The following is a 19,420-nucleotide window of genomic DNA, read 5'->3' on the forward strand; positions in this document are numbered from 1 at the left end:
ACACTCACACACATACACACATAATACAGAAATGTAGTTGTTTCAGTGTTTGGCCATGGGATGGCAATGTTATTTCACTGGTGTGTGTGGCAGCTGAAATGAAAAGTGTGTGACACTTTCTAAGGAGGTACTGTTCTGTCTATGCATGATTGTTCTTGGGATTTGCCGATTTGATGAAGTTTCCTTTATTTCAACACATCGCTCACCGGAGATCGATTTAAATGGCAGATGAAGCGAAAGGTCCGAGGAAGATGATGAAAATCCCAAGCGAAAGTATTTATTTACGATATATCGCTGAACAAATTTGGGCGTATCAACAAATACTACCTTGTTGCGCGGTAATATCATGCCTTTGCTTTTCGACCAACCCTATACTGACTTCTGCGAATCATGCACTCTAAAACATGACATGATACTTTCATTACTTCATGAAATGACATTTGTTTTGGCCCCATAGAGAATACATGCATAAGGATGGTAGTCATTATATAGATTCTGTGTTGATCTCAGTACAGTGTGTGCTATCCTTCGAGTCGCTGTACTGTTTTGCAGCAGCTTGGGTTTGAAAGCAAGCACACTTTTAGCATCTACCTCTGGGAGAATGATGAGCGTATGCTATTTTTTGCAAGAAGCTCAGTATTTGCCGTCTGGAAATACGCGCTTGCAGCATCGTGGACGACAGTTGCCACGATCCTCGATGAATGTGTACATTTTCTCTGAACCGAATTCAAGAGTTCGTGACATCACAAATATTTTAGAAGGCAATCCAAATCCGCTGCCCGTTTGTCTAATTCAGAGGGTTTGCATTGCTCTGTTTGACAGAATTCGGTTTGATAAGTTATCATATCGGCGGCACGGTGGCCCTCTGATTCCGACAGGGGGACTTCCTAGGTGGAGTTGAGTGTTCCCCCCGAGTGTCGATGTAGCTTTCCTCCTGGTCCTCCAGGAAATAACGCGGTAGGTTCATTGGAGTCCCTAAATTGTCCAGACATGTGAATGAAAGGGGTAGCGGTTGTTTGTCTCTATTTGTGACCCTGCGATCGATCCAGGGGGAACTTTACATTAGATTACAGTTATTTAGCAGACGCTTTTCTCCAAAGCGACTTACAAAAATTGCAATTCAATAACCGAAAATCCAAAGTACCAGTAGTCGTTATTCAGAAGTCACCACTCTGCCAAATAACAATCTCAAAACCATATACATACATACATTCATTTCTTCGGGTATTTTTTTTTTGGGGGGGGGGGGCTATGTATGATTAGTGGGGTAGTGCTTGGTGAAGAGGTACGTTTTCAGCTCACGGCGGAAGATGGGCAGCGAGCCCGCTGTTCTGACCTTTTCCGGGAGTTCGTTCCGCCACTGAGGAGCCGAGACCGAGAAGAGCCGAGACCGGTTCGATTGGCAGCCTCGGAGTGATGGGTTGGACGGTCGCCGAGAGGTGGCAGATCGGAGGCGACGGGTAGGGACATGTGGCTTTACCATATCCTGGAGATAAGACGGCGCTGTCCCATTCACTGCCCGGTAGGCGCGCACCACTTGAACTTGATGCGGGCGGCTACCTGGAGCCAGTGAAGGGACATAAGAAGGGGAACCCAACCTTTCGCGCAATGACAACGGGGATAGGCTCCTGCCCCCATGGGACCCTGATTGTAGGATAAACAGTATAATTGACGAATGCGTGAAAGATGTTACATAACGATATAAATAATCATTTTTAAATCCAGTATCAGGAAATGCAGTTCACTTTTCAAGTTATTTTACACTGTCAGGAAATAGTCCTTCTGCTGTGTAACACAAGAGAACCGCAACGGTCTGGCTCGTCTTTAGACATCAAGACAATTGTTTTAGGAAACTCCAGTGACACCGAGCAATTTGGATGAATATAAAAGGAATCTTGTTTTGTGTCATGAAATAGCTTTCTCTCTATAATTCAAATGTAAGTCTGTAAGTCAAATGAGCGTGCACATAGTATTGAGTCATCACTCCAAGTCTGAGTCTTATTCGCCGTGCCGTGTGTGGGACTTGCACCATCCAAGCATTTTGTCACTTCATTTCGTTCCACTATTAAATGTGATTCTGTGAGTGTTCAGCGTACGAGCGATGTTAGGCACGATTGACGTGAACCGCCGAGGCCCCGGTGAGGATGTGACACGACCTGTATAACATCACAGTGTGATGTATGTCGAAAATATTTGGCTTTACTTTGCAGTGTCACCATTCTGCTGAAATACAGTCTCTCCTGTACGGCAAGGACTATTTATGTAGATACGGAAGCAGTCAAGTTTGCAGTCTGAGTGATGGTTAAAGCCGTGCTGGATTAGGAGGCATCATGGAAAGCTTTCAGTGTGTTTTGCAAAGCCTCATTTAAGAGTAAAAAAGACCACGTTAGTAACTACGCAGTTGGAAATGTTGGGTCGCTCAAGTGTAAACACATTAACTACGATCCTAACTAACTCAGGCGTCTATCCGAAAAATGGCTCTGACTGATTCTCTCTCAAAAAAAGGCCGATTGATAAAATATAACCGAATGTGGCGCGGTATGTTACGCAAGTAAATAAATATTTCATATGTAAAGTTTTTTTCCTTCTTTTATTTGCACGACTATGAGCTTATGAAATGCGTCAAAGACCTCTTTCTTGCCAAAATGTCACACTACTCTTGAAACCGAGCGCAGGAAAAAAAGCTGCATCTATGCTCTCCGTATTTTCCGGGCAGGCTCGAGCATTATGTTTGGAGCGATAAAATCTTTTGTTCTAAGCGTTATTAGATTACACCACTGCTGCTCATTGGGAGGGAGGGCGGGGGGGTCAGTGGGTGGCATTGTATTTAGCCGCTAATGAGCTGCACAATTGAAGAAGTCGCAGCAGATGTGGGGGCCTCGGACGAGTTTGTAACTACGGTGGTGGTGGTGGTGGTGGTGGTGGGGAAGCCGAACGCTCATGCAGGCTTTCAAGCTGCATACATTAATGTGATTAGCGGCAACTGCTGCTGCAGTACGGGAGAGCAAGAAATTGTTGGGGGGGGGGTGGAAGGATGGATAGAGTGAGAGCGAGTGCTTCCTCTCCCACGACTGTATGTGATCACCAGTCTGCTGCATTTCTCTACAGAGCCGCTCCAACGTAGTCCTCCTCCTCTGTCTCTGTGAGCAGTCACTCTTTCTGCCACAGAGCATCTCTCTCTCTCTCTTTCTCTCTCTGTCTGTCTCTCCCCCCTCTTAGCCCCACTCTCTCCCCGTGGTGAGAATGTCGTCCCCAAATCTGATGAACCAGCGAAGCTCCTATTCTGGCTGGCGGCTGGCGAGGGAGACCTCACATGCACGGGCTTATTGGACGAGGAGGTGCCGCGTGTGAGGAGCTTCAGCTGGAACGAGCTCTGAGTAAGTGTTGCTCTGGTCCACTTGCGAAGACGATAAAAAGGCTGAGGGCTACGACTGTTTTTTTCGGGGAAAAAAAAAAAACAAACAAAACAAAAACTGTATCCGCTCGTGTCCGTGATTCCAAACCGCTGCAGCACGGGATTCGCCTTTCGAGCATGTTGGAAGTATTGCATAATTGATTGACTGATCGATTGATAGATTGACTTGACATGACAGCCGTGTAATGACATAGCATTGTTGCGTCAAGACGCTGCAGCAGCTGTGTCTTGTCTATTAAGAGTGATTTTGGTGCTTCACTCCGTCACGACGCTGAAATGCTTTTTTTTCCTATCTCTCTTCTTGGCTTGCTCACCGTGGCGTACACTCGCACACACAGCTTTGTGTCCTGCCGTGGCATTCAAACTGACTTTGTGGCCTCAAAGAGACAAGCGCTTGCCTAATTTCTCTGAAACTGAAGAAGTTTCGGCAACACCGCGCTACGTGATTGACCCGTATCCCGCAGGGGCTGCCAGGATTCTGAGCTTGCATTTTTTGGGGGGGTTCCCATAGCTGCTTAATGTAGGATTTGGTGCCGAAATGAAAAAAAAAGTCAGTTGGAAAAAGTATGACAAGCAGCCAACTGTGGTTGGAGGAAAGTATCTCTATGGTAACAGCGGGTTTTGCAGAGGGTAGAAGAGAGGTGAAGGAAGCGTGCTGTTTCCCTCTGGCATCTATTCAAGTAGATCAGGGATGACAACGCTGACAAAACTTTCGATCGGAGATAAACAAAACTATCGAAAACAGAGAATGACAGTGATGGGCAGGTTAATAGGCTGATCGATAACGGCGGAAGGAGAGGCTATTCCTCACGACTCACGGACCGCCTTTCACATAATATGTTTTTTGAGGTGGATTTTGCAGTGGCTATTTTAAAAATGTGAGCCTCCTGTGCCGTGCAAACATGAGACAAACTCCCTGCAGAGGAGGTCTGTCAATTGTAATGTGAGTAATGATGAGGGAGAAGTGAGAGGGAGCTGCACTGCTTCATGTCCTCAAGTGTTATTATCCCAGAAGCCTCCTTTAGAAGCCCACACGAAACGTCTCTGTCAATCGAATGTGTGATATAATGATGGTCGTGCGTTCACGATTGTTGAGCGCGCAGTTTTATCGATTGCAACGCTCAATCAAGCCTTTTTTTTTAAAACGAATGTTTGGTCTTTCTCTCGATGTCGGACCATATTCATCCGTTTGTAAAACGCATCTAATCATCCAAGGGCGATCGTTTCTTTGACTTGATTAAGAATCCCTTTCTGAATGGATGTACCATGCACGAAATGTGATATGTGAAAGCACTTATTTTAGCCTGATATCGTGTCATTTCCACTTCTTGTCAGAGAAGGAGTTGCCACAGGTTTTTATAACAGTCCCACTCACCCGTGCTACTTACATTGCATCCATTTACCACAATTAAGGTGCATCAAACAAATGGCCGTAATGATAATAAACAACTAAGCCTCCGGTACATCCTGCAGGTGTATCACCCACAGATCCGCTTGGAAACGGCGCTCGGTGAGAGCTGAGACCTCCGCTCTCTGAAAACTCGGACGCGTTTGGACGATCATACGTTTCGTGTATTTGTCGGACGTCTTTGCAGACAGATTTCACATGGGTTTGTCACATCAGTTCCTGAGAACCTCCTTGCCGGTTGGAAGTGTGTTGCCATAGTAACCCGCATAACACATAACTTCACGGTAATCACGACACGGTGCCCTCAGACAAAGATGTGAACGCATCAGATGTACGAAACCTACTTCACGATTTGATAGTATGGTAGCACTAGCACACTGTCCACTGTGATCAAATATTCATTGCTGCATTGCATTGTGGGATATCGATGTTGCCGCTTTGTCTACTGGTTACATAATCTAACATTTCCCTCTGAAAATTGTGTGAACCTCATGCTCTGTTTTTCTGCACACCAAGCTCACATTATGATTTAATCACTAATGTGCTTGTTGTTACGGTATTTTGGAGTGAGAGTAGGAATCGAATGTGTCCTTCAAAAAAACAGAGCTGAGCTGAATTCGCATTCTTTGAAGCTTTTTGGGGAGGTTAAGCTCCCGAATGTTTAGATCCTGCGGCTCGAAAGCCGTAAACGGCGGTCGAGAATCACAGTGAAATCCAAACTGCCACCGAGGCACTCTTTCCCGCATTGGCATTACTTATTTGTTGTTGTCATGACAATAGTCATAAAATATCTCCTAATATCAGGTGGGGTTGGACTGAAAGAATCTTTTTCCAGGATGGCTCTGAGGCTGTCCGTCGTTGCAACAAGTGTGTGTTTCGCCGCTGAAGCACTGGCTCTTCGTCGACCAGAAGACTTAACGTGGGGCGTCACCATGAGTTGAACGCAACCTACATCCCATCCCACCCTCTTCAACAACTCTGACTCACACCGATGTACACGGTATACATCCCACGGTGAAGGTCTTGACCGAGTCCTCTTTAAATGTTGGTGTCGGGGATAATGATCTCCGATAGCAAGCGACGAACGGAACGCTTTTTACAGCACCCAGTAGAAATTAACTCCGTCGGCTTGTACGGGAAGATGTTCCAATAGGAATAACCAAGACGTTCTCTTTGTAGAGCATCCCTGCACATACCGGTATATTGAACTTACTTATATGTAATTGCTTTCAGGATACTAATTATCGCAAAGGGGGAGCCAAGCTGCCTGGACTATTAGCATGGATCATTATGAGCAGACAGAAAGTGCTCCAGCCTGAGAAAAAGAGTCCCATCTGGCACCGCGCTGTCGGATGGCACCCCTTAACCGTCAGCCTAATACGAATACAGCGCTGCCTTCTCATCTCGTTTTTGATACGCCGCTGTTCTTTTTAAAAGAACTGGCTGAACATCGCCTTCGATATTGTGGGGCCCCAGAGCGGGAGCAACGGGCCGCCGAGCTACCCGATCGAAGGGTGGAACGGCGGGCAGAATGTCGGTGCCAAGACCCTGTTCCTGCACCCTTATTGCTCCCGGTTTGAGGGTGACCCGGTCTAAACCGGGAGATCAATGTTCGAGGCGGAGCAGAACGGAACACCTTCCCCGTCTTGTCTCTGGTGAGCGATGGGGAAAGCATCGCTCACGAAGAGCCACCTCGCTACAACGTGGACGGGCCGGCAGACGATTATCTGTCGCCTACCTAGCTCGCAGCGCAGTTCGATCCCTGTGTTCCTGAAGAGACAGACCGCAATGTGGCTTTTCTCCCCAAACAACCGCCTGAGCCCCAAGATTGAGTAACATTTATGGCAGCTATCTGACTGCGTTTTGCTCACCGGGTCCAGACTAACAACGTCGGAGACAAATTCGCCCAGCACTAAGCTGCGCATTTACACCTGCTTTAAACACCCTGGCTTCAGCAAGAAGGTCCAGGAGGAGGTCACTTTCCAGGCTTTCCTCCGTAGGCTGACTAGAACAAAGGTAAAGAGTAGGAAGCAGCTTGCAAGGCACTCCTTGCACCAAACCACACTGTCGTTCTAGGAAGCCGGAAGCCGACGGCTCCAGCATTCAGGGTTTCACCGCTAGCGGCCCTGTTGAGCTGAGAATGTGGCACCAAGGAGAGGTACAGATATGAAAGAAGATAGGAGGATCGATGCCTTTCGGGTTTGGAGACTCGCCGCTCTGTGAGTTGCCGTGGCACCCGTCGATGACCGGGACACCCTTGATTCTCAGCAGATCCGGCGACCTTAGCAGCAGGATGCAATCCTCCCTGGGGGTCCACGTCTGATTGGGAGCTGACCAGCCACCACAGACGCCAAGTGGTCCAACATGGCGATATGCTATCCAGAGTGACACTGTGCAAGAAGAACCGGTCGTGGTGAAGAACCGGCTGGTACCCTACCAGCCACATCCCTCAGCTGCCGAAGAGTCCGGGGGCGCAAACCTTTGGCACAGTCGGCCAGTGGTAGCCCGCAGGACAAAGCAGGGAAAAGATGACTGTGGCTGTCTTGTGTTCTGGGTGCTCAAAATTAAAGTTTGGCTGTGCCATACTTTTACCGAGTCAACTGAAAAGAGCAAAACGCTTAGCTCGCTACAATATGTCGTGAAAAAATGGGATATTGTATTTTGAGAGCAAAAATAAACTTGGCTTTTGTCTAATATGTAGATGAAATTTCCTACTTTGCTCAATTTACCTGGAAGTTTGCGCTTTGTGTTTTGATTTGATTGCCTCCAAAGTAAATGAATAATGTCATTATTATGGTGGCCACTAAGCATCATTGCAAGTCAGCAAAAAAAAAGGAGAGAAATTCAGAAAGAATATACCCAGAGATAACAATGCAGTAGCAAGCAGAAAGGAAAATGATAAAAAAAGTGAATTTTTCAAAATATCCAATTATTGATTAATTAAATGTCTTTTCAGAGGTGTTATGTCAGATGGGTTAGACTTAAAAACGTGAAAAACAAAACCTCCGAATGTAACATATAAACAAACGGCCTCATCATTGCGCTTGGTAATGTGTTTTCCATACTTGAGAAATAAAATGACTTATATTCACATTTAAAAACTGGCTCCCTAAAATAGCATTTCTAGTGTTTATATGACTAAGCCTTACCTGCAATGACTAAATAGCTTTCCTTATGTAAGGCTGCACTCTACTACCCATATCCAAAACCACAAACAGAGAAATATAAACAGCCAAACGAGACCAGGGCTTTACGCCCCTGACTCGATGCGCTTATTGCTCCAAGATCGACGGGTGCCGTGCAGAGGAGTGACCTCGGGGAAGGCTTCGCTTCGCTGTCGTTATTCATTACAAGCCACCTGCTCCTGTGTCATGTCATCCTAATCGCACTGGAATACGAGGCGGTGTTCTGATGCAACGAGAGCACATCACCCCACCCGTCGGTCCCATTTCCGGGCAAATATTAATAAGTGCCAGGGCCTCATTGTTCATTGGCAATGTGTGAGGAGTTGTCTTGTTTTTAACACAGCTTCTTGGCCTCTGCTTATACCCTGCACATGGAGGGAGGACGAATGTAAAAACAATACCAAAAAGAGAAATGTAGCATATATGAACACAGGAAAAATCCACCAATACAGTCCACATGTGTCTGAGGTTGACTTGAGCATGTTACTGTAGGGAGGAGTGGGAGGTGAGCCGATGCTTTTAATAGACATCCTGCCTCCGTCATTCATTCTTCTTGCCTGCCTCTTGATCACAAACGCTGCCAAATATATCCAGTGGTGGTTAAAAAAAAAGAGGTTGCTGTGTGAGCGCAATCCAGCTATTTATAGTCTTTGTCGAGCTGGAAATCTGGGAATGTGTTCGGTATGTTTCCTGCTCGTCCTCCTGTTTGATCATGGGAAAAAACCGAATGAAGTATTAACATCTCAAGCAGGGCAAGTCTTTTGAACATGGCATGACGCTAATTACTTAATGCTAGCCTTTCTCGACAGCTGATTTTCACCATGTTTTTTTTTTTTTTTTTACATTTTACAAAAAGACTCATTTCTGTGACCCGTTATGTATGACTTTTGAACGGGGTAGTTTTCCGGAGCTCTTAAAATTACAACATAATTACAGTTACTTTGCTGAAATATGAGTTTAAGAAAAGTCTTCTACTTTTGTGTTGTAAAAGTCTGTCAGCTTTACCGAATTTAACTTTCTTTATTTATTACTATTCTCTCCAGCAGACTGGTGAATACACCCATCGGCTCCCTTAATAAAACCGTATCTTTTGGAAATCCTCGTCGCTTTAAACACACGCAACAGTCAGAATTTCTGGACACATGTCACAGGTATTATCCTTCCCATGGTAAGACTGTTTCCAAAGAGAGTCAAATTAGACAATGTTCGTGTGTGTGTGTGTGTGTGTGTGTGTGTGTCGCATCATACTTGGCATCCCCTACAGGGCAGTCTTGGAAAACATAAATACCCTTTGGACGCTTGTATTGTTTTTATAAAATACGCGAGGCCGAGAACCCAGATGCTCACATACGTGAAGCCCTTAGATCCGGACTCTCTACCACCTCTGTGCCACTTTGACATTCATAATTGAGCGCTAACCAACAAAACAAATTGTGGCCTATTGTTAGAAGATTTGAGTGAGGTTGACTCATCCTGACTGTATGTTAGTGTTGTGATACACTAAGTGCTATGACTGTGACTGTGCTGCCAGTCCTGCTGTGTTTCTGCTTCCCAGCAGTCGCTAGGCCTTTTAACGCTATAAAGGCACATCTAATTGTATCATTAATCGCTACTACTCTTCCAATAACATATGCCTCAAAGCAAAAATAGTCTCGTGCGTTAAGACGCATACAAACACACACACACGCATAACATTTAGGATAAGGGTACAATATTATTATTGCCCGCTTTGGACCAGGGATGCAAGAAAAGGTAATATTCAGTCAGGTCAGGTTTCAGGCCATGGTACCCCAAAATAGCAATGCCAGTACCTTGTGACCCCCAGTTTCATCCAAAAGAAAGTAATAATTGAAAAGACAAATATAGTGGACGAAAATGAACTTATCCATATTTTTGATTTGTTGATTTTTGGATTTTAATTTATTGTGAAGAATGTTTCTAATCGTGTTAAGAACATGGTGATTCTTGCTGATTTTTCCTTAAAACGTTGTTTATTTCTACAACTAAATTTTATTTTGGGGGGGGGTTATATGTTGCTGATTATTAGTTTTCAAAAATTTGGGTTATCAAAATTTTCAAGTCGATTGTTTCATTTCATTTCTTTTTTTTTTTTTGCTTTACCTTTTTTGGAATTTTTTTGTGCAATTTAACGGCATTATTAGATTGGTTATCTGGGAAGATACAAGATAATAGCCATATATGACTACTGGATTTTTACCCAAGAATTAGCAGGAAAAAAAATCAATTTCTGCCCCTCGCCCACTTTATGTATTAGTTTTCTTATACAGGTTATTGCAGGGTAGTTGACAGACAAAGATATTTTCTGAAAACACCCACTCCCATATTTGTCCCACTCTGACTATCTCTGCGAGGACCATCGCTTTAAAAATAACACCACACTCATCATGCAGCTTCGCTCCCATGGCATTTTGTCAGTGTAGCTGTGCATGTTTCCTCCAATGCCCCGGATATTCCTGACAATCACCGCGCTATGTTCTAATTTCCAGGTTGAGCAGGAGATCACGCTTGTCCAGAGGAAGATGTCTGACCTCGAGTCAGTGCTTCAGCAGAAAGACATTGAGCTGAAGGCCTCGGAGACGCAGAGGTCCATCCTGGAGCAGGACCTGGCAACCTACATCACAGAATGCAGTGTAAATACACAGCTCGGGGATGATGACCAAATTGTTGCTTATCTTAGAAATGCATTTCAGATACATATGTCCTGACACAATGTTAAACAATTGACCGTCGCATTGAGGGGGATGTTTGTGTGTTTTGCCGGCAGAGTTTGAAGCGCAGTTTGGAGCAAGCTCGCATGGAGGTGTCGCAGGAGGACGACAAAGCGTTACAGCTCCTCCACGACATCCGGGAGCAGAGCAACAAGCTTCAGGAGATAAAGGAGCAGGTTAGATCACGTCCCCTGGAGACACTTTTGTACAGTATTTGTACGAGTATTTGTACAACGGCAAGAAAGTCCCTGGTTCAATTCCCACCGGAGGCCTTTCTGTGTACAGCATGCATGTTCTTCCCCGTTTCTCCCTGGGTTTCCTCTTGGTCGGGTTGTCAAACGCAAATACACAGTGGGGCAAAATTCAAACCTGGGACAAAGTCACGAGCCAACATTGATATTTATTGAAAAAAATCTTCCTCCAGATACAACAATGAACCCAAACAAGTTTGCATAAAAACAACATATGGAACAAGCATAGCTTAATAGTATACAATATATAACTTAATATTGTGTACATGCAAAATCCTGTTTTCTGCCAAAGTAGCAGGGTGCCAGTATTAGCGTAAGGTCGCTATGACTACTGTCAACAGAGGAGAGGGTATTTATGGGTCCTGTTGTGATTTTTGTGCCAAAACAACAGCAGAAAATTCTGGGATTTGTAGAATTAGCGGTACACGCGATGTAGACTATCCCGGCGGGCCAGCTCTAATAGTCACTTGGTATGGCCAGAGTTTGAGCATAGGTGTCAAACTCTGGCCCGCGGGCAAATATAATTACAGTGCAGGCCAAATTTGGCTCGCGGGCCAGAGATTGACACCTATGCTCTAGGTTCTCCAGTTCCCTCCCTGAGTCCAAAAACATACAGTGGACTCATTGGAGATCCTAAATTGCCCAGACGTGTGAATGAGCGAGTGAAAGGTTTTCGATCGACTAGCAACTGGTCCAGGGTACCCTGCTTCTCTCCCAGTGACAGCTAAGATAGGCTCCAGCACCCACCCCACCCCGGGGTGCAGGATAATCTGCTGTAGCTCAGTTGGTAGAGGGGCCGTCCCTGCAATAGAAAGGTTAGTGTTTCAATCCTCAGCTCTTCTTGTCCGCATGGCGATCTGTCTTTGGCAACTTGCTGCTCGTGAAGGCCCGCTATGGCAGCTCTGCTGCCATCTGTGTGTGAATGGGTGAGCCAGTGTAAAGCCCTTCAGAACTGTGGGGATTTTTTTTTTTAAATCGATAACAAATGAAAGAATTTTGTGAAGAAATAGATTATTATGCAACACTATATGTGTATCCAAAACTTGAAGTCAAAATTGACCACATTGTGCATCTCCAAGGAAAGAACTGGAAAAACTGTTCTCAGGTGACAGCCAATCAAAGCATCCACTTTGTTTAGAAGAATCGCAGGGACATATTGATCATTATCAACAGCCAGAATAACCGCAAACACCTACAACTGTGTTTAGAAATCTCTCCATCTGTCTCGTTGTGCACACTTTTTTCTGCATTTCAAATCCAAAATGTTTCATTGCTTAAGTCCAATCTTAACCTCGGGGTGGATTTTCAAAGTTTGACAGGTTTTGAAATCCACCTCCTGTAAATTCCACTCAAGTGAAAATCAATGTGCCGTCTCTCTAAAATGGAAACAATTCAGAGCGATATGGCAGTTTATATTAACCCCTAATAATGGGTGATTTAAATCACTGCTCACTGGACAAAACTCTTAAAGGAATCCAGCGGTATGTCAACCGGGAAATACACTTGACAATTGATTTGGATCTGTCACTGATGCCTATGAAGCTGCCCTTGGCTCTGCTAACCACCACTCCATCCTGCTTGCGCTTATGCGCCGTTGGTAAGGAGAGCAGGTGCAGTGACTAAAATCATCAAGCAGTGGACGCCAGACAGCATTCTCAGGCTTCAGGGATGTTTTGAGTCCCCGGACCGGGATAGTCTTCCGTCCGCATCCGAGGATATCGGCGAGCAGGTGTCATCCTACATTTTCCTTTTCTGTTGACAACGTCATCCCCACAAAAAAGCTATCGTGTTCGCTCACAACAAACCCTTGGTGACTTAAGAGCTAAAGAAACTTCTAAATAAAAAAAAAAAAAAAAAAAGGATCTTCTTCTCCGGCTCTGAAGCTGTGAAGGAGGAGGTAAATAAGGAGGTCAAACAAGACATAAGAACTGCCGAGCGGAGCTATAAGAACAAGGTGGAACCAACCTTTGCACAGGGGGACCTCCGCTCAGCTTGGCAGGGGATCAAAAATATGGCCTCGGTGAACACTTGGTCCAGACAGAACCCTTCAGAACTGTGCAGAGCAGCCCGGTGTAGCTTCCATCCCCTTTTCCATAACTCCCCGTGCTGCAGCATCGTGCCCAAGATGTGGAAACACTCAACATCTCGAAAAAAGGGGACCCCTGAAGCCCTGAATGACCTCAGGCCAGTTGCTTCTTCCTTACTGGTGATTAAGGCCTTGGAGAGAATTGTAAAAACTCACATCTTCGGAGTAACTTGAAGTAATCAATATGCTTGCTTTGCCCGTGAAGTCGTCATTACATTTGCTTTGCTCAACATATAAACTCATCAGACAACAGGACAGACAGCGCGACAGGTTCGGCGCCCACGGGGGGCGAGCCAGACGTAGTGTGACGTTAACAGCTCGCGATTGTAAGGGCAAAGGGCCCTCTTCTCTCAGGTCATTGCTGTCAGGGGAGGGCGATCCCTAGATGATCTTCTCCAATTCGCCTAATGTGCTCCCAGTTGGGTGGATGATACCAAGATCTTCCTCATTGACTCCATACACGGACACCTGGAAACCCTCCACGCACAGTACAGGCTCCTTTTTCCCGATTTCTCCGCAGCCTTTATCGCCCCGCAACCGTACATACTGGCAGAGATGTTGTTGACCCGTTTCCACCTCAATCATCAGCTTCCTCACTAACAGATCCCAGAGAGAGCTGATGGACATGGTCCTCTCCACCACCCGCTACACCTCAAGGCTACATACCTGCTGTTTCCCTGGTCTTTGTCCTCCCGTCCCTGTTGTCCGGTCCCTCACTCCACCAGGACTTCACGTTCTGGTGCGAAGCCTCCTGCCCGAAGCCGAAACAAGACGAAGGACAAAGTCGTCACGTTCTCCAACGGACGGAGGCAACTGGCAGAGGCATTCACCACCATCATACAAAGGGGAGCCTGTAGAAGTGGTGAAGGAGTACAGACGCCCAGGCACTGTCTTGGACAACCTCTTGAGGTTCTCCTCCAACATTGAGGAGACCAACGGCGGTACCTGCTCAGGAAGGTCATTTGAGGTGTTACACTTTCACTGAGAACAGAATGACCTTCTCCGTCACCCGCCGGTTCCATTCCATCCCCAAACAGGACAGGAATGGCCTGGAGCGCACCGCCTTGGTCTACGCCGAAATAATTGTCCGACCCCTCAGGTCAAATTTTGGTCAAAATGTTGGCCACGTTGGACAAATTTTGAAAACAGCCAAAAAGATCCTCACAGACCAGTCCCGCATCTTACACCCAGCCTTCGAGTGGCCTCCCTTCTGGTTGCCCTGGAGGAGAGGGGCAACTTTTGTCCCCGGAGTTGTCCGACTCCTCAATTCCCAGCAACCCTGTGACCCCCCCCGCCGAGTGTAATGCTGCTCATGATATATTTATTATAAGAATATAAAGTCTGGCAGACCAATGGCATAATTTGCACAGTTCTGTACAGTAATTTATCATTCTTTATTTTGATGTTCATACTTTGATGCTGCTGCTGCCTCATGTGCCCCCCTCGGGGAAAATACATTTTATTCTGATTCCCTGTGGGAGAAGTAATATGTCCATGGAAGATACAAACAGGCAAGACTTACAATGCTCGCTAGCCTCGATCATTGAACCAGGCTGTGTTGAGTGTATGGCGAACATGCTGCATGTGTTTATGTACATAGCTGCATGTGAGGTAGCTTTTGCTGCTGAGTGTTACCAGCTGTTAGAATTCAGCTGTCACAGGATCAACAGTTTGGTACAACAGACGACAGAGTATGTAAAATAATCCGGTTGGCACAATGCACTGCTTTTTTTTTTAATATTGGAATCTTTTTTAAAAGGTTATAGAAAAGCAACGTGTTTTTCTCAGCCTACACTAGTGCTGGTTACCAAGCACTGAACACATTGTGCAATGGTTGCTATGGTGATGAGAGCCATATACCTACAAGTGAGGAGAGCACTGATGCAGTGGGCAGGCTGTCGTGACGAGGTGCTGGGGCTCATTCTGTTTGAGAAATATAATTTTTAACCATTACCTGATGCACCGGTGTTTGTTGGACATTTTTTTTTTTTAATTTTGTGAATATTTTTAAATATTTATATCTTTTAATTGCATATCATTGATAAAGTTTGAAATCCCCCTATAGATCATATTCTTATCATTTACTAGCACGCGATCACTCCCATTGGCATCATCGATCTCTAAATCATATAAAGCATTTTGAAATGATGATCTTGTTTTTGATATGCATGTCAGCTGCCACTCCTCGGCACAAAAAAACAGTATACTGTAAGAACCCAGAGGCAATGGTTTGCACAACTGGGGAGCAAAACTAATACCTTTGAACAGCCTGTACTCATGGCTGCTCATGAAGAGTAATGGTACCGAAGACTGATGAGATTGCTCTCGAGAGAAGTTCAAATACTGGCCACCTTTTCTACGTCTGCCTAAATGGCAATTCGGCATGTGAACCGGGCATGAAAACTGTGTTATTCCGAATGAAAAAAAGTGATAGATTTGTTCTTTTGGACCTTGACAATGTGTGGAAGGGCTTGCTATAAACTGCTATTCTCAGTTTCAGAATCTCCCAATCCTCTTATTTCAAGCATTCTGAGGCTGCAGACGACCCCTCGGGAGTTTTGGACCATTTTGTGTTTGGAGCTTCGCCTACATGCCAAGTTTTAGTTTACCCAATAAAATACAATCATGGCTTTTTTTTTTTTTTTTGCCCATAATTTCCCTAAATGTATTCAAACAATGCCTGCCAGGATGGAAACAGTATTTTTTTTTTAAAGAACCCGAATTGAATGCAGATTCTGAATACAGATTTTCACTTTTTATCTTACTCCAACTTTTACATTGAGTTGGGCGTACCGTGTCATTTATCAGTTGGCTGGATGTTCGAATGCGTTGGGTGTCTCGACATGACAGATCCAAAAAACATCCTTGAGGCCATGACAAGGCAACTATTCTGGAGTCTCTGGATTCATCGGTTAGCTTTTTTACCCGAGGGGTTCACAAGAATCCGGGTTTAAGTGTGTAATCTCTTGGTAGAAACACGGTTAATTGAAAATAATGCAGTCGCATTGTACGATAAAGACCTAAATGAAACCCATTGAACTGTATATGCGGCTCTGTTTGATACTTTTGATTTTTTGTTTATTTGCACTTGGGCATCTTTGACAACGTGACTAGAACACTGAGGATGAAAATTCAAGAAAATTAATATTCCTCACAATTCTTAAATAGGGACGTATACGGTGTCAGTAACTCTTCCATGTAGTGCACGGAGAGCTGAAAGAAGACAGAGAAGGCAAAGAGAGGTTAAGTGAGAGGTTTTACAGTAAATAAAGTACTTTTAATGACAATTGCCGCCAAATCTGAAGGAGAAAACGCTTGATCTCCTGTCTTACCGATCCAAAAAATATACTAACTTTGAACCCGGAGACCTTCCAAAAAAAAGGCTTTTCCAAAGTCATTTAGTCAGGTGTGATAAGGATAGAAAGCAACACAAAACAAATTCTACTCGCTGTCTCGAAGAAACTGATTTGTATCTTGTCAATTTTGCTTTAAACAGCTCGAGTGAAAAAAATATTAATGTGCACCAGAACACTGAAAGACTATGTATCAGTGCAATCCCACGTAGCATAGCCATGAAGTCGGCTTAATTAAAGGACAAGAAATAGTGAAATTATGACTAATAATACTAGGTGTGTAATTACAGAAAAATATCAGAGCCCCTCAAAACACACACACTGTAATATCTACGTTATTATCAGTGCTCGCGGATTTAGTTTGCCGCTTTTGGATTGCATCAGGCTCAGCGGGTTTCTCGTCGGTAGCACTCGGCAGGACATTCACATGAGCTAAATCCTGCATTTCATCTTGAAAAGCATCTGTCTCCCACGCTCTGTCATGTGACTGCGCTGTTTGGCGTTTTCCTCTCAAAGCTATGCAGTGTTGCATCAACAAGCGGTAGCGATGGGAAGGGGATAGATTCATTAAAAAGAATCAATAAACAAAAAATTGTTTGCGCTGAAGCCATCAAGTCCTGCAAATAAGTGATGGTTCAATCTCACCCATGACAAAAGCAAGAACAACTGGACCAAAATCAAACTCACACACACACACACACACACACAATTGTATGTACATGTCATATGGAAAAAGACAACATGACTCATTAGAAGATGAGTAGAATGGAAGAGAATATTCTTTTGATTGTCCCACAGTGGGGATATTTCATTCACACAGCAGAGAGTGGATAGTGCAGTAAAAGTAGGTAATAATGTCCAAGCAGCAAGATATACACCTTATTTTCCGGACTACAAGTCGCTCCGGAGTGTAAGTCGCACCAGCCAAACAATGCATTATAAAGAAAAAAAAAACATATATAAGTTGCACTGGACAATAAGTCGCATCTTGGGTTTTTTTTTTTTTTTTTTTGATAAAATCAGAGACCAAGAACAGCCATTCAAGTTACAGTGTAATGTTCATGCAGACGTGTCAACGATGAAGAATCGCCGGTTCGACCTGATCTTTATTAGAACAATTACAACAATTAAGCAACTGCAGCTCCACTTAATCTTCTCCATCCCAAAGCTCTCTCTCCTCCCACCCCGTCCCCTCGCTCTCTATCATCCCAAAACACATTCACAGCCAGCCTGAATATTTATCCAAACAGTATCGCAGGGTCGTTACAATGGTAATAACAAAAGAATAATAGAGCAAGCGGCTGTACAGGTATCTGATATGTTAATGTAATAAATTAACAGCTATTCAGATAACTATAGCATAACCAACAAATCATAAAAGTTTACCAAACTCTCAATGTCACTCCAAATCACAAAATCCATTGAATTTTTCATCTTCGGTGTCACTTATGAGCTTTCGGGGGCATTTGTGTTCAGTCTTTCTCAGTTGTCTTCATACGTTGATGTTTAAATTTAAAATTTCCGTGCTACAGGAGTAATAGGAGTAGCGGATCCTGGCACTCAAGCCAAGAGCGCACTCTCGCGGTTGTTAGTATGACAATAATGAACCTGTGAAATTACCGTAGATATTTTAATATATATGTCTCACCTGAGTATGAGCCGCAGGACCAGCCAAACCATAAAAAAAAGTGTGACTTATAGTCCGAAAAATACGGTAAATATCAGAAAAATATATAATATTTAAAAGAATTTAAAAATAGAGATGTGGCTATAACTATCGATATCCCCTCAGGCCAGGTAGCTGATGGACATTTTGGTCAAATATATAATTTTCCTTTGTGGTTTAATTTCACATTTGCTTGCATAACCCTATTTATTGTTAATTTGTCAATGATTTATTGTGCTATTTCAAGACAATTTTGGGGAAACTGTCCCATATTTCTGGTGATTGTATGAAAGCAATCATAATGAAAGTGACGATTCCTACAAAGATGACCTGTTGCAAATGGATTACCACAGGATTTGGAAAACAATTGCGTGAATTTGCACAGAAAAAAAAAACGTATTGGTGGCAAAAAACAAGTATTGAGATGAAATCAGACAGTGATGTTTGCTTGGGGTTAAAAACAGGAAATGCAATACCATGACTTTGTATATTAACAACGCAAATCAGGCAGTATTCAACTTATTGTTGCCGTTTGTGTGTGTGTGTGTGTGTATGAAAGTGTAACTCATGTATCTCCAGTGACTCCAAATAATGTGTGTTTGCCTCCAAAGTTGCTCTTAATACTCCATCTTAAGGGAGGAAGCTCGACGTGACGCACAACCGCGGGAGGCCTCGGAGTAACGTTCTTTTAGAAAAGCCTTGATACTTTATTTAGTTTATTCTAGAGTTCAATTGCGATCCTTCACGGTCCTTTTGATTCTCTGCTGTGTGCGGGCGACATCCCGGGATTCTCCGCCGGTGTTCTTCCCAATCATCACACCTCCTCCTCGTTTCATTGCCGTGTTGACATTTGAAAGCGATGTCTGGGGGGTTTGGGGTTTTTGTGCACCGCGTGTTTGTTTGCCCCAACCTTTTTTAGGTCACCGCTACCTATGAAAGATGTCACTCCGCTTGAGCTGAACTGTTTTAGGACCTTGTTTTTGCCACGTCAGCTCCCGTCTGCTTCAGTCATCCTAATCCGTGCCAGTCGAGCATCAGTCTCCCGGGACGCGGAAAATTCTCCTTTCTATTAAAGGGACAGACGTACACATCATCCATCTAACTCGATGAGGAGCTTGAAATTAGATCCACGAGTCTGTGACTAATTACTTTTCATCGGACACGTGTTCCAAGTTACTCCGGCCGACCACTTGTTTTTTTATTCCCGCCCGACCTCACGGGCCGTGAATGCCATCGTATCGTCGCCTTCTTAAAACCAGGTCATCTTTTCTAGTTTTCCAGAAACAAAAATGACTGAGGTAATTATTTTGAGAAGGTGATGATATTC

The 19,420-nt window shown here is 44.3% G+C and overlaps 1 protein-coding gene across 12 annotated transcripts in view; it reads left to right on the forward strand.

The window, feature by feature from the left end:
* Positions 1-3,035: 3,035 nt before the first annotated feature.
* Positions 3,036-19,420, forward strand: part of citb (citron rho-interacting serine/threonine kinase b) — a 46,888-nt gene continuing 30,503 nt past the window's right edge. For 9 of the 12 annotated variants that reach the window (XR_015107845.1, XM_086169283.1, XM_086169288.1 and 6 more), the window contains exons 1-4: positions 3,042-3,377; positions 9,052-9,159; positions 10,516-10,659; positions 10,794-10,913. Coding sequence is in view for 11 of the 12 variants with exons in the window: in XM_086169283.1 (XP_086025409.1) it covers positions 9,151-9,159; positions 10,516-10,659; positions 10,794-10,913 (273 nt within the window). In the remaining variant the exon portion in view is untranslated. Of the gene's footprint in view, positions 3,378-9,051; positions 9,160-10,515; positions 10,660-10,793; positions 10,914-19,420 lie in introns of all 12 variants that reach the window. The other 3 variants (XM_086169289.1, XM_086169284.1, XM_086169287.1) reach the window with 3 other exon arrangements.

This window comes from Fistularia commersonii, chromosome 22 (assembly GCF_037954325.1).
Source record: "Fistularia commersonii isolate RoL2024-O1a breed Wild chromosome 22, RoL_Fcom_v1.0, whole genome shotgun sequence".
NCBI classification, from domain to species: domain Eukaryota; kingdom Metazoa; phylum Chordata; class Actinopteri; order Syngnathiformes; family Fistulariidae; genus Fistularia; species Fistularia commersonii.